Source organism: Elephas maximus, chromosome 11 (assembly GCF_024166365.1).
Source record: "Elephas maximus indicus isolate mEleMax1 chromosome 11, mEleMax1 primary haplotype, whole genome shotgun sequence".
NCBI classification, from domain to species: Eukaryota; Metazoa; Chordata; class Mammalia; order Proboscidea; family Elephantidae; genus Elephas; species Elephas maximus.
In genome coordinates this window covers 114,646,127-114,661,805 of record NC_064829.1, presented here as the reverse complement: position 1 = coordinate 114,661,805, position 15,679 = coordinate 114,646,127, and the positions used below count along the sequence as shown (strand labels likewise).

Below are 15,679 nucleotides of genomic sequence, written 5' to 3'. Positions count from 1 at the left end.
ACTGGATTTGCACTTGGTGTCAGAAGACTGACAGCTTACCCTTCACCCAGTTTCTCCCAAAGAAAAACATCTCACATGACCATGGTATGTTTGTCAAAACTAAGAAAGTAACACCAGTCCAGCAAGTACAATTAACTAAACTCCAGACTTTATTCAGATTGTCGGCACCTTGTCACTGATGTCTTTCTCTCTTCCAGGACCCAATCTAGGAAGCCAGTTTGCATTGGGGCTCCCCTTGAACTTAGCTGCATAGCATCGTTTGGTGTGAGAGAAATGAATTATTTAACTAGTTCTCTTCTGGCGTGATTTAGGCTGCTCCTCCGTTACTCTCGTACATAGGTCTTCTGACGCGTGTGTGAATTCACAGGGAGGGTAGATTCAGGGGAGGAATCCGCTGGCTGTGAGTTTTGCATTTGAGTGGATAAGCCAACTTGCTCTCATGGAAGCGTTGTGAGCCGCAGTGGATGTAGTTAGAGATGTGTGCCCTACTCGGCTGCTGTATAACGTTATGGTTTATTCATTCCATATCTATAACCGCAGACAGTGAGAGAAGAGTTTGCTCAGAGGAGCAGGAGAGAAAGAGAGAAGCTTAGGGAGGTGGCAAGGGTCCAGGCTGCACCAGGCTCTCAGCACCAGGCTGAGGAGCTGGACTTTGGGCTAAAGATACTGGGGAACCATGGAGGGAAGAGGCCAAGGGGGGATGTTGTAGGAGTGTGGTAGGAACAGCCATCAAGTGGCTTCCTTTACCTCGGGGTTCCCAGCCCTGACCTGGCCCTCACCTCTTTGCTTGCCTCTCACCCACAGGAGCAGGCCTCTGAGTGGAGGGTCCAGACCTGTCCTGCTGGCAGAAGCTGGCCTTGACCTTGGCCAGGCCACACTGCTGCCAGGTTGGCTGAGCTGCACTCGCAGGTATGTGGTTGGGCAGGAGCCAGAGACGGTAATGGGGGCTGTGGGACAGAGTGTGGGCCTGCCTGCCTGATGGCCCAGAGGCCAGCTTTGAGAGCTCAAGGCCTGACCAGTCTCAGCTGCTTAGGTAAAGTCTGAAAATGTTTGAAGGCAGAATGAGTCTATCGATGCACATCTCATGTTCGTCAGTGGCATTTTTATTAACATTTATTTCCTGATTTTTTGAAGAACAAAAGTAATAACCACCCTAAAAATTTGGAAAATACCTAAATGCCAAAGGAACAAAATAAAATTCCCCTGTAAGTGCCTCCTTTTCTTCAATAACCGATGTTAACATTTGGGAGGGCTTTAATAAAACATTAACGTAAACACACACGTCTATGTTTTCATCAGAAAGGGGATCATATCGGGCCCATTATGCTGTAACCTGCTTAACAACTTCCTGATTACTTCCTGTGCCCTTAAAGATTCTTTTGCAGTGTGATTTTTAGGGGAAAAAGCCGATTTTACATGTAGCAATCTCCTCTGAATCCACAAACGATCTTTAAAGGCTCCCCAAAAACTTAGACATTAACTCTAATATGTGCTGAGCCGTAGGTTGGCCATCTCTTAGTGAAGGCACCAAGAGTTTTCAAGCATCACTTTACTCTTTTAAGTACAAATATGTGAGTCACCTGAGCGAATTAGTGTCTGTACATCAAGGAAGGCTGGAGTTCCAAACACTTGAAATTGGGGCTCACAAGAGACAACTGCAGCCTCAGCAGGCAGCTTGTTCCTGCATTTGGTGCTGATTACACAGCGTTGGGGAAATCCCTGATCCATAATAAAACCAAAAAACCAAACCAAACCCATTGCCGTCGAATCGATTCCAACTCATAGCAACCCTAAAGGACAGAGCAGAACTGCCCCATACGGTTTCTAAGGAGCTCCTGGTGGATTCGAACTGCCGACCTTTCAGTTAACAGCTGTAACTCTTAACCACTATGCCACCAGGGTTTACCCATAATAAAAAGGCCTGCCTTTTCCTGAGCTCTTTGAATGCATCCCATGAAGTAGGGACTCTCACAACCCCCATTATACAGAGGGGCACATCAAGGCTCAGAGCCGGAAGTCATCTGCCTGAGTGTGATGGAGCTGGGGAGAACCCAGTGCTGGCTCTTGGCCTGTCTCAGAGATTGCCAGTCACAGGCTAAGTTACCATGAACTAGCTCGGGAGGACGTGCCTGAAGGTAAAAGCAGATTAAGATGGAATGCCCCCTTTCCTTGACACATTTACAAGCAGGTCACGTATGTGCTGAGGGACGGGGGGCATGTCTCATTCTAGGGCCTGCAGAAAAGCCAGTTCAGCTGGTTAACCTGGAGAGGCTCCTGTGAGTTAAAATATGGTGTGTATCACATCTAAACAGTGCTTTTAAAATTCCAGTTTGAAAAGTAAAGCTGTATATTGTTCAGTATTTAAGGAACCCCTTTATTAGCATTTTGTTTCTGAAAAGTAATGTATAATCTTTATAAAATTCACTTCCTTCCTCTGCGGAGTCCTCTGTGTGAAATACAGTTTTTATAAAAATGGAATAATTTATGCATAAAGTTCCGCTCCTTGTCTTTTTCACTTAACAACAGATCATGATGATGTATGATGCATCTATATTCTGGAATATATCATAACTGTAAGAAAACAAAACAAGACAAAAAAACTGAGATGAATTTATATATGCTGACATGGCAAGATGACCGCGATATGTGGTTAAACGAAGAAAGCAAGTAGCAAAGCCGTAGTTAAAGCGTGATTCCATTACACGTGTGTGTGCCTGTATAAGAATGCATAGATGTATCTGTACTAGCTTTTGGAGCCCTGGTGGCGCAGGGTTAAGCATTTGGCTGCTAACCAAAAGGTTGGCAGTTGGAATCCACCAGCTGCTCCTTGGAAACCCTATGGGGCAGCTCTACTCTGTCCTCTAAGGTCGCTATGAGTCAGAATCAACTCCACAACAACGGGTTGGTTGGTTTGTTTGTTTTTGATATAAAATTTAAAAAAGCCAAAAACATTTTTATAATCTTTTAAATGGAAAGATTACAAATGCTTTTTGCCTTCTTATAAAGTATTTTTGGCATTCTTTTAAACCTTATTTAAAAACATTAACCCATTGACGAGAAGGCTAAAATCCCTCCAGGTGCGTTCACCGTTACTTCCGATGTGTATGTATCTGTGGGGACAAAATACTGTTACGTGCTCTGCAATTTTGCCTACTTTGTATTTCTTGGAGCTTTTTCCATGTTAGAGCCTAGAGCTCTACATCATTATTTTTTTTACTACCGGGTGCTATTCTAGAAAATAGACATACGCAGCTAATTTAGCCAGTCCCCTACTGATGGCCATTTAGGTTACTATAGAGAATATCCCTACATATAATGTCCAATTATTTATACCATACCAAAAAAGCCAAACCAAACCCACCACCTTCGATTTGATTCTGACTCACAGAGACCCTATAGGACAGAGTAGAACTGCCCCATAGCGTTTCCTAGGAGCAGCTGGTGGATTCAAACTGCTGACATTTTTGGTTAGCAGCCCAGCTCTTAACCACTGCGCCACCAGGGCTCCATCTAAGACATCTTTTTAAATCAGCTCACCTAGATCTATCTTCCTAACCGCCACAGAGAATCCAGTCCAAGGACATTCCACGAGTCACACAGCCCATCCGCTGCTGACCTATGCTAGGTTCTTCCCCATTTTTCGCCCTCGCAAATAATGACCTCTTCGACATTACAGATTTTTTTAAAGTATATTTTTAAAAACTGAAAGCTGGATTCAACATTTGAAGACCATCTGCACACCAGCGGAATGAATAAGGACCCAGAGAAACCTCTTTCGATGGGGAAGGAAGCTCGGCCCTCCCGGCAAGGTCCAGTCACTGCATAACGGCCATACGATGGGGTTGCTTCAGGGAGGACAAAAGAGGGGTAATGAGATTCCTAAACTGTTTGCTGTCATGGACCCCGTAGAGAACTTTCTAGAAGCTATAGCTTTTCGGAGGAGGGTGTCGGCACCTGTACCTGCCCAACAACACTGCACTCTGCTTTTTCTTTGATAAACCACCACCTTCCCCAACACCACGTCTGAATACATCCTTGGCATAACTAATTAAGGTGTCCTGTCCTCCCCAGCCAAAGAATGGGCCTAAAACCCAAGCCAAGACCAAACGGAAAACCAAACCTGTTGCCCTTGAGTTGATTCCGACTCATAGCAACCCTATAGGACAGAGTAGAACTGCCCCATAGAGTTCCCAAGGAGCAGCTGGTGGATTTGAACTGCTGACCTTTTGGTTAGCAGTTGTAGCTCTTAATCTCTGCACCACCAGGGCTCCAAACCAAGACAGTGTGATTCAATTCGTGGACATTGGCTAAAGCTATTGGGAGAGAGGACTTTTCTCGCAGCTGTGTTGCTTAGTTATAAAGATGCAAGTCTGGGGTTGCCAAGGAAATCCTGTCTGAGAATTAAGCAGGTTTTCTGGAAACCTAGATTGAACACCTGGATCCAGATGTGCCTGAAACGAGCCCTACTGACTCAGTTACATGAGCCAGTAAATTCCATTTTATGCTTCAGCCAGAGCCAATGGGTGTGGTTTCTGCTACTTCCACGGAAAGAGTTCCCCTTCATTGACCCTTGCCCCAGAAAACAGCAACTTCATTCATTCAACTAGTATTTATTTAGTCCACGTTCAGCCCTGTGATGGGTGATGCTGGGGTCAATAATGTGATCATGGCAGACAGAACTGGTCTCTCCCCTCGTGTTGAACCCAGTCTACTAGAGCTTAAGCAGACAATCACATGCAAACTATTCTGTACCAGTGTTGACACCTGAGACACTGAAGGAAAAGCTCAGGGAGCTATGAGACAGGCATCTGTGAATGGGGTGGTGGGATCAGGGACCCCCTGAGGATGAGGCTTTCAAGTCGAGACCCAAAGGATGGGCAGGCATCAGCCAAGTGAAATGAGGTCAAGGGCAAAAGTTCCATGCACACATGTCCAGGGGTGTCAGGCCCCCCGCCAAGGCCCATCAGGGCTCAGAAACCTTGAAAGAGAGTATCTTAGTCATCTAGTGCTGCTATAACAGAAACACGACAAGCGCATGGCTTTAGCAAACAGAAATTTACTCTCTCACAGTCTAGGAGGCTAGAAGTCCAAATTCAGGGCCCCAGCTCCAGGGGAAGGCTTTCTTTCTCTGTCAGCTCTGGTGGAAGGTCCTTGTCATCAATCTTCCCCTGGTCTAGGAGCTTCTCTGTGCATCCAAAGGACATGATCTGCTCCCATCATGTTTTCTTAGTGGTGTGAGGTCCCCCACCTCTCTGCTTGTTTCTCTCTTTTATATCTCAAAATACAACCTAATCTTGTAGATTGAGTCCTCCCTCATTAACAGAACTGCCCTTAATCCTGCCTAATTAACATCATAGAGGTAGGATTTACAACACATAAGAAAATCACATCAGATCACAAAATGGCGGACAACCACACAATACTGGGAACCATGGCCCAGCCAAGATGACACACATTTTTAGGGGACACAATTAGATCCATGACAGAGACCTTGGGAGCAGAAGGCGAGAAGTGTGAGGGAGGTGAGAAGGTGGAGCAACCATCCAGGCTCCAGCCCGAGGAAGTAGAAGCAGGAGGAGGAGGATGCTGAGGTGTGCACTTGGTCTGCCCTTCTTGTTCCTCACAATGTGGTGTAGAAATACATGGCTATCAGCATCACAGGGAGCTGGACAAGAAGGCAGTCAGCTGAGGGACACCCCAGCCCCATGCCCACATCCCACCTGACCCATAAGCTCCCTGCCTCTCACCGTCCACATCAGGATGGCAAACCCGAACCATGAGATGCCCCACGTGTAGCTGTTGATGGCGTGGCCAATGTGCTCGAAGCAGCCCTGCATATGGGGGCAAATGAGGGTCTGAGAAGATGTCCAGGGAGGCTGGCAGCTGTGGGCAAGAGTCGCCGTGCCCCGTTGGGAAAGCCACTTCCTTCTCCAAGCCCTGATTCCCCTTGCTGTGCAGTTAGGATGGTGGAAATATCTACCTCTCGGGGTGGTTTCGGGGAGCCAGAGTGGTGACATTGCATTCAGGCCCTGCACAAGTAGGCGCCATGCTGATGATGGCCATGGCTATGATGGTCCAAGGACAGTTATTTTTAGAGCTGGTTTCATGCTCTCCACAAGTTCTAAGGGCTTGAAATATACCTGTAGGATCAGCCCAGTTCTGATACCTCTTTATTCAGAGATGAGATTGAATGAGGCCAGAGTCACCCTCATGCAGACTTCTGCCCCGGCTCGGGGACAGCTGAGAACAGAGGTTCAGGATGCATGCCCTGGAGTCCAAACTGGGGACCAGCTCTGCTATTTGTTGGCTGTGGGTCCTAGATATGACTCTGAGCCTCTAAGCCTCAGTCTTCCCATCTTTGAGGTGGCCATCTTGATAGCACTGCATTCTGAGGGCAGCTGCAGGGATTCCAGGGGATGATGTGTGAAAGCCTTGGCAGAGTCAGGCTCAAGAGATGGCTGTGCTGTCTTATCGTGCTTACAGTTTTCACACAGGCTGCCCTTTCCATGGAGTCCTGGTGGTGCAGTGGTTAAGAGCTACAGTGAGCTATTGTTGTTAACCAAAATGTCAGCAGTTCAAATCCACCAGCCACTCCTTGGAAACACTATGAGGTAGTTCTACTCTGTCCTATAGGGTCGCTATGAGTGGGAATCGACTCAACAGCAATGGGTTTGGTTTTTTGGTTTGGCCCTCTCCATGATGCCTGATCTAAGACGTGAGGCTGAAGGGCCCCCAAGCAGCCAAAAGCAGCAGAAGGACCACTGGGGTCGGTTCTCCTTTTAGTCTAACCTCCTGGTTTCTCTCCCTGGCTCTACGCTGGCTTTGCTGTGCTTAAAGCCCCTGCTGGAGGACTGACTGCCTCAAACGGAATCCCGGCCACATCCTCCACTAAGGTGACCTCTCAGTTCCATTAACTATAAATTGGGTGTAATACTGGAGCCCTGGCGGCACAGTGGCTAAGCATTTGGCTGCTAACAAAAAAGTTGGCAGCTTGAATCCACCGATCGCTCCTTGGAAACCCTATGGGGCTGTTCTACTCTGTCCTATAGGGTTGCTATGAGTCGGAATCAACTCCACGGCAAGGGGTTTTATTATAATCTTTGGAGTCCCCGGGTGTTGCGTGCTTGGCTGCTAACTGAAAGGTTGGATATTGGAGTCCACCCAGGAACACCTCAGAAGAAAGGCCCAGGGATCTACTTCTAAAAAATCAGCCACCGAAAACCCTCTGGAGCCCAGTTCTACTCTGACACACCTGGGGTCACCAAGACTCAGAACGAACTGGACAGGCACTGGTTTATAATCGTTACCCTGTAAGGTCGTGATAAGGATCGAATATGATAAAAACGTAAAACTTTTAGAAGACGGCCTGGTACAATAGACGTTAGTCATTACTGGCTTTGTGTTGCTCTTGTTGTTGCTCCTATTCTCTGTCTTGGCCCCGACAACCTCGGAAAAGCTGAAGATGCCAGTTCTGGATGGAACAGCCCCTGCATGTATCCTGCTGACTTGCTTGTGGCCTCAGGCAAGCCCCCTCCCCTAAGGCGGTGGTGCTTACAGAATGGCCAGCAGGGTCGGCATCATCTGAGGACTTGTTAAAAAAAAAAATATTCATTGCCATCTAGTTGATTCCGACTCATAGCGACCCTGTAGGACAGAGTAGAACTACCCTACAGGGTTTCCAAGGAGCAGCTGGTGGATTCGAACTACTGACCTTTTGGTTAGCAGCCGAACTCTTTAGCCACTGTGCTGCCAGGGACAGTTAGAAATGCAAATTCTTGGGCCCCACCCCAAACGCACCAAACCATTGCTGTCCAGTTGATTATGACTCACAGCAACCCTATAGGACAGAGTAGACCTGCCCCATAGGGTTTCCAAGGAGCGGTTGGTGGATTCGAACTGTCGACCTTTTGGTTTGCAGCTGTAGCTCTCAACCACTGAAATCGGAGGTGCTTTCACAAGTCCTCCAGGTGACTGTGATGCACAGCACCATCTGAGAACCTCCTGTCTACAAGATGTCAGTCACCTTACCTGTGGACTAGCAGCTCAGGACCTCCTACCTGGGCTGGTAGGGAGAATCAGGAGAGCAAGGTGGAAGGGTCTGGTGTGGGCTGACATCAGAGCCGACATGTGGGGAAACAGGAGAGGGGGAGACTGTATCACCTTAGAAAGAAACAGAAGGAGTGGGGGACAGAGAAGGGACAGGCCAAGTGAGGGAGGGTGAGAGAGAGGGAAACAGATGGGGAAGGGACAGGAATGAGAGAGAAGGAAGGGGGAGGGAGAAAATCAGACTGAATGGGGAGCAGAGTGATGGGAGGGGGAGAAGATAGAAGGAGATAGATAGAGGGAGGAAGTGGAAAGAAAAAGAAAGGTCAAGAAAGAGAGAGACAAAGAGGGAGAGAGACTCAGAGACAAAGGGGAGACAAGGACTCAGAAAGAGACAGACAGAAGAAGGGAAGGCCAGGTGGAGAGAGCTGGGAGAGCCACAGAGAAGGGAGAGGGAGAGAAAGCCAGAGAGGGGAGGAACGGAGGGAGGGAGATGGGCAGACAGTGGGAGGGAGAGAGACAGGAAAGCCAGAGAGGAAGCAAGAGAGAGCAAGGACCAGAAAGGGACAGGCAGGCGGACAGGAGGCCAGGAGGGGCGGGAGACAGCACACCTTGGTGAACAGGTAGTCCACGTGGCCCACGCGGCAGCCTTCCTCACTAAGGGGGATGAAGTTGCCATTCCGGCGGCAGCGCAGTGGGGGCCAGGGGAACACCACCTCCGGAGTGGCCTTCCGGAAGGTGGATGTGAAGTTCACCCAGTCCATGGGCCCAGAGTTACCGCAGCACTCTTGCTGGAGAGAGAGATGCGGGTCAGGCGGGCTTGGGCTCAGAAAGGGCAGCTGCTCACCTGAGGCCACACAGTGAGGACAGACAAACTGGACCTGTGCCACAGCTCCCGCATGCCCTGGGCCTCAAAGTGGGGGGTCTGTGTGTAAGGCTGATGGAGGGATTTAGATGCCGCCCGTTCTTGTGTTTCACTTAAAAAAAAAAAATGTTGATAAAAACTGCAGTAAACGACATGAAGAGGCAGATGCCTGACTTTTCCTGGCCCCTGTGGGTGTTTGAATTTGGCCCCTGAATGACGAAAATGGGCTCAGGCATCCTCCAAACATGAGTTCAAATCCTGGACAGCTGTGTCAGTTGGACCAAAAAGGACCTCAATTTCCCCTTCTTGACTTTAATGAAGAATATGGCTTCTGGGACTTGGTGGCCTAGGTTTGAATCCTTCTGGCTCTGTGCTGTCGGGCAACTCACTTCCTTCTCCTGGCCCTGGCTTCCTCATCTGTAAAAAGCTGCTTATGACACCTCCCTCACGTGGTGGTTGTGAGGACTAAGTAAGCTTTCAATGTGCTTGGAACAGTGCTAAATAAATGTTAAAACCCAGTGCCGTCGAGTTGATTCCAACTCATAGCGGCCCTGCAGGACAGAGTAGAACTGCCTCATAGAGTTTCCAAGGAGCACCTGGTGGATTCAAACTGCCAAACTTTTGGTTAGCAGCCGTAGCACTTAACCACTACACCACCTGGGTTTCCAAATAAAATTAGTACTTGATAAACTGTCTGCTATCACTATTATTGTTACTATTATTATGATGATTGAGGCAGTAAAGTGTAATATTGTGGTGTTGGCAAAGAATATTGAATGTACCATGGACTGCCAAAGGAACGAACAAATCTGTCTTGGAAGAAGTACAGCCAGAATCTCCTTAGAAGCAAGGATGGCGAGACTGCGTCTCATATACTTTAGACGTGTTGTCAGAGGGCTCAGTCCCTGGAGAAGGACATCACGCCTAGTAAAGCAGAGGGTCAGTGAAAAAGAGGAAGACCCCCAATGAGACGGATTGACGCAGTGGCTGCAACAAGGGACTCAAGCATAACAGCGATTGTGGGGATGGTGCAGGACCGGGCAGTGTTATGTTCTGTTGTGCACAGGATTGCTTTGAGTCGGAACCGACTCAACAGCACCTAACAACAACAACAACAACATAGTGTAATGCCAGGTTCGAATCCCAACTCTGCCACTCGTGTGACCCTGGGCAAGTGACTTCCCTTTCTGAGCCTGTTTCTCATCTGGAAGATGGTGACAAACAGACCCCCTTTCTCACAGAGATCACTGAGTGGACACCTGTGAAGCCCGCACTTATCTACCTCTGTGGACTGAGCCCCAGGCCCTCCCTGTGTGCCCTCCCTATCGTTGTCACCTGCCCTGCGTGGAGTCAGCCCAACTCAGGGCGGCCCCACGCACAACACAACTACACACTGCCTGGTGCTGCCACACCCTTGCGATCTGCTGTGGATCAGACCGTTGTGGCCCGCCGGCTTCTCACTGGCTGGTTTTTAGAAGAAGATAGCCAAACCTTTCTTCCTATCTGCCTTAACCTGGAGCTCTGCCGAAACCTGTTCCACATCACGGCAACACGCAAGCCTCCACTGATAGATGGGTAGTGGCTTCGTATGAGGTGCACTAGCTGGGAATCGAGCCTGGGGCTCCCACGTGGAAGGTGAGAAAGCTGCCATTGGACACCCACTGCCCACGCTGGCCCACCTCAATCATGATGCGGTCCCAGAGGCGGGTCAGCTCCTGGCCCTGGTCCGTGTCTGCACCGTAGAAGGTCAGCATCTGCTTGGTAATCAGGGAGGGGGTGGACACCATCTGCGGAGGGCCGGGAGGAATAGGGTCCAGCAGGACTGGGTGGAAGGGAGGTGGTCCCCATCCCCGGGAGCCTCATCACACCCCGCCCCGCCTCTGCCCGGTTTGTGGCTCACGAAGTCTCGATGGGTATAGGACGTGATGCAGGAAGCGCACTCAAAGACGTAGACGGTCAGCATGAGCACCAGGTACTGGGGGACAGGGGGGCGTCAGTCAGGGAGAAGCCATGAAGTCACAGCCCCCCCGAAGCATGGATCAGCGGGTAGAAAGGTGGTTTTCTGGACAGTGTAGGGCAATGTGAATGATAGCATCTACACAGTGGGTACACAGGTGTTTGCTGTACAATCGTTTCAACTTTTCTGTATGCTTGAGCTTTCTCTATACTAAAAAAATCCATTGCCGTTGAGTCAATTCCGACTCATAGCGACCCTATAGGACAGAGTGCAACTGCCCCACAGGGATTCCAGGGAGAGGCTGGTGGATCCCAAATGCCGACCTTTTGGTTAACCGTTGTAGCTCCTAACCACCGCACCACCAGGGCTCCTTTTTATACTAAAATGTTGCATAAAATGAAATCAACAACAAAGTACTTTAAATATATAAAATAATCTCCAAAGTTAACTATTGACTTGGAATCAGTAGAATAAATGTCTACTGTAAAAAAAAAAGAAAAAAATATTCTCCAGACGATTCGATTAGAGCAGAAACTAGGTAATGGAAGATATCAAAAAACTAGGGTGAAATTTTGCAGGGTGTGCCAAAGTCATGGTGGTTGTGCTAAAAAAAAAAGCTCTATAGTCGGTGCTTAGTGCAAATTATTTTCCTGTTTTCACCCCTCACCCAAATCCTTAGCTGTCCTCACCCTCGCCCTCGCCCTCACCCTTAAAGCGACAGGGTTGGGAGGAGGGGGATTTGGGTGTGGAAGTGCCAACCCCACACTGGGAGAGAGGATGATATTGTGTAACAAGCCTGACTGCCTTAAAACAATGTCCTTATCACCCAGAGAAATGTACACCCAAGTATTGACAGGTGAAAGGACTCGGTATCTGGGATCTGCTTCAAAATACCCTGGGTAGGGGTGGAGTGGGGGGATATGGGCAAGCAGAGGGCAAAGTGGAGGAGGCCAAGTCAACCTCGTCCACCGTGGATATTGTTGGAACCAGGTCTTGGGCTCACAGGGTTCACCGTGCTGTCACTCCAGTCTGCTTGAAATTTCCCATGGCAAAAGCTTTTAAAAAATCCAATGTCTGAGGTAATGGCAAACTGACAGGGGAGACAGATACGGACTCAGACTTTTTTTTTTTTTTAAGTAGTTGGGTGAACTTTTAGCATTTTGGTTAAATTGTTATGCCAGAGGATAAAATAAGGGATTTGTTTTAAAGAAAGAACAAACCCCCCACCCCAGGCTCCATCTCACCCAGGGCAAAGCCAAAGTCTTCCCCAAGGCCCACCTGATCAGCCCACCCACCCCTTCCTCAGCCCCTCCCTTCTCTCCCCCACCTCCATGCCCTCCTCTCCTCTTACCCTCCCGCCCCTCAGCTCTTGCCACACTGCCTCCTGAGCCCCTCTGACCTCAGAGCCTTTACCCCTGTTTTCTGCCTGGAGCAATCTTCCCCAGATACGGCCTTGACTAACTCCTGCACCTCCTTCAGGTCTTTGCTCTCCGGCTGTTAGGCTTTCCCTTCCCCTTCGCCAGCCAGCTCGGGATCTCCCTTCCCTGTTCATTGGCTCCCCCACAGGCCACTGGTGCCCAGGGCCAGAGCTTTGATCTGTAGTGCTCAGCACAAGGTTAGCCCATGGTTCTTACTCAGCAGGCGTTTGTTCACTCAATAAGTAGCTAGTCCTGGGAGTCTAGAAGACTCTCAGCTGTAGAGGAAGGACAGTGTCAGACAGGCTAGGACCGAAGTTCCTGCCCTCCCAACCACCTAGGCTGTTGACCTCATTGGGTCGCAGTTTCCTCATCTGGTAAGTGGGTAGAAAAGCACTCACCTCAGAGGACTGAGGGAGCTGGTGTCTCTAAATCACTCAGCCTGGTATGGGACACAGGAGAGCTTTGGGGGGGGGGGTGGGCTGTCGTCATGCTACTATCATCGTTGTTGGCAGAGGTTAAGAGCACAGGCTCAGGACCTGAATTGCTCAGGTTCAAAGGCTGGCTGCGCCACTTGTTGGCTGTGTGACCCTGGATAAGTGACTTCCTGGAGCCTCAGTTTCAATCTCTGCCAAATGGGCTCACGATTAATAGTAATAGTAACACTTACGTCATGGCAGACTGTGAGGAATAAGTGAGCTGACCCCGGAAAGCATTTAGAAAAGCAGGTAGTGAGCACTCAGTAATTGGTTAGACTGAAACCCGCTGCCGTCGAGTCGACATGGATTTACAGCGACCCTGTAGCTGAGCTGTTATTACCATTGTCGTTGTTACTGGGAGAATTCACGAGCACAGACTCTGGAGACGGATCTCGGCTGAAGTTCATATCCTAGCCACCCTGCCCAAAGGAAGAGCTGTTCTCCCGTGCACCCTCCCTCCTTCCCTGGGCCCCCCGTTTTCTTCTTTGTAAAATAAGGGTGGCAGTAGAGCCTGGGTTATAGGGCTATGGGAAAATGAAAGGAAGGGATGCCTGTTAGGCCCCAAGTGAGGTGCCTCACTGAACACACACTGGTGCTGCAGTGGTTGTTGTTATAACCCTGTGACGATAGTTGTTGTGCCAACCCATCCCCACCCCGCTTTTGGGGTCTCACCGTGAGGATCATGGACCGGCGGCGGCACAGTGCGGCGCCCACACCAAAGCTGGCCACCATGAAGAAGGAGAAGCCGCAGAAGATGGCAATCCAGGCGCCCGCGAAGACATCGTCCTTACCCGAGACGCCCATGAGTGGGTACACACGATACTGGTCCGCTGTCACCCACACTGTCTCCGCGAACAGGGCCAGGCCTGACAGCTGGATGGGGCAGCCCATTAGAAAGGCCTTCTAGGGCCAGGGGCCCCGACCCTGTGAGTTGCTGTGCGGAATTCCCTTCCTCACTCTGAGCTAAGAACAGGGGCAGAGACATTGCCCTCCCACGTTGCTGGAAGCTCAAAGGAGATGCCACGGCAAAACCTGGAGCACATGCCTGCACAGAGATGCTGGGTCAGCCTGCCTGCCCTGAATCATGTTGTTATTCCCTGAAGAGGGGAAATTTATAAATTACAAACACATTGACCCTTTGGCTCAGCAATTCTACATCCAAGAAATCAATCCTATAGATACACCCGCTCACCTAGGAAAATCACAAACCTATAAGGTTCTTCCCTGCAGCACTGTGGCTAATGGGACCAGGACAGCAAGCAATGGGTACTGTGCAGTCGTGAAAAAGGGCAAGGAGGCTAAGGACTGACGAGGATTGGTGAGCCACAGGCTATACCAAAAAAAAAACCCAAACCCACTGCTGTCGAGTCGATTCCGACTCATAGCGACCCTATAAGGACAGAGTAGAACTGCCCTCATAGGGTTTCCAAGGAGTGGCTGGTGGATTCCAGTTGCCAACCTTTTGGTTAGCAACCGAGCTCTTAACCACTGTGCCACCGGGGGCTCCACAGGCTATACTACCAGGAGAAAAAGGCACATGTGGAAAGGGATGTGAAATGAGCTACATTCTGGAGGAAATGGGCATAATTGCTTCTATTTGCTTACCGCAATATTGGAGAAATTAAACATCCGGTTACCTACAGGGGTGAGGGATGGGGAGCAAGGAGGCAGGGGGCTGTCTCAGTGGACACCTTTTGGCAACAATAAAACAAAATGCTTGCAGACCACTTATTGTGAGCCAGGCATGGGTCCAAGTAAGTGCTTGCAGTGTGATAATCGTTGCTGTTATAACCTGCAGAGTTACTATTGGCAGCGGGGCCAGTGAGAATAGTAACCAGGTGCCAAACGCTGTTCTACACTCATTAATCCAGTAATTCATTTCATCCTCACAGCATTTCTATCTTATCTGCATCTTATGGATGAGGAAACAGGCCCAGGGAGGTTACATGGTTGGCTCCAGGTCTCACAACTAGAAAGTGGCAGAGCCAGGATTTGAACCCAGGCACACACATTGAAAAAAAAAAAAACCCACATGAAGTAAAATAGATTGTGATTATCCGTTACTCTGGGCCTCCCATGTGCTAAGCAGTGACTTTACGTCCATAATGACGTTGGTGATGATAGCTAGCATTTGTTGTGCACTTTTTTCAGCGCTCAGGTCGTATGTGGATCAGTGCATTTAAGCCACACAAACAACAACCCACACAATGAGGACACAGTCGGGGAAGAAGGACACAGAGAAGTCAAGTCACTTGCTGAAGGCCAGACACAGGGACAGGTGGAGCTGGGGTTCGAATCCAGGCTGCTTTGACTGACAGTCTGCAGCGTCAGCTTGCCAGGGGGTCCTGAGCCCTCAGCCCCCACTGCAGGCTCCAGATTCCCCCTTTCCTGCCACACACCCACTTAAGTACCCCAATACTGGGGGGTGTCTCACCAAAATAATGATGTTGCCCACGACCAGCAGCCCCACCACAACCGGAGATCCTTTCTTCACCTCTGCCGCCGCAGAAGCCATGGTCCTGCCTGGGACAAGTGAGCAGGGGTGAGGCTGGGCAGAGGCCAGGAGGGGAGGGAGGACCCAGCCAACCCACCTCCCTCACCTCACACCCTAGCTGCCAAGGGTGGCCCACGACTCTCTGCTGGACCCAGTCTGGTACTGAATGTGCCCAGCCTCCCACAACCCTGGTGGTGAGCACTGAGCGGAGACCCATTGTACAGAAGAGGAAACCAGGGCACAAGCAGGGCAGTCACTGGCTGGAATGCAAAGGTGCCCTCCCTGAGCCCCAGGTCCTCCCTCACCAGCCCTCCACACCCCTGCTGCATCCAGCCCTTCGGACCCCCTCCTCACCTTCTCTGCCTGAAGCCCCTCTGGCCACAGTGGCTAGCTATATATGCCCAGGCCCTTGGGCCAGTCTACCAG

At 49.8% G+C, this 15,679-nt stretch overlaps 1 protein-coding gene across 1 annotated transcript; it reads right to left on the bottom strand.

Moving 5' to 3' along the window:
• Nucleotides 1-5,598: 5,598 nt before the first annotated feature.
• On the bottom strand, nucleotides 5,599-15,274 carry UPK1A (uroplakin 1A). The gene is made up of 7 exons (XM_049901379.1): nucleotides 15,194-15,274; nucleotides 13,432-13,632; nucleotides 10,809-10,883; nucleotides 10,588-10,695; nucleotides 8,655-8,834; nucleotides 5,748-5,831; nucleotides 5,599-5,665 (listed from the first exon to the last, which is right to left on the bottom strand). The coding sequence occupies exons 1-7, from the start codon at nucleotides 15,272-15,274 to the stop codon at nucleotides 5,621-5,623; spliced, it is 774 nt and encodes a 257-aa protein (XP_049757336.1). The 3' UTR covers nucleotides 5,599-5,620.
• Between the last annotated feature and the right edge of the window lie 405 nt (nucleotides 15,275-15,679).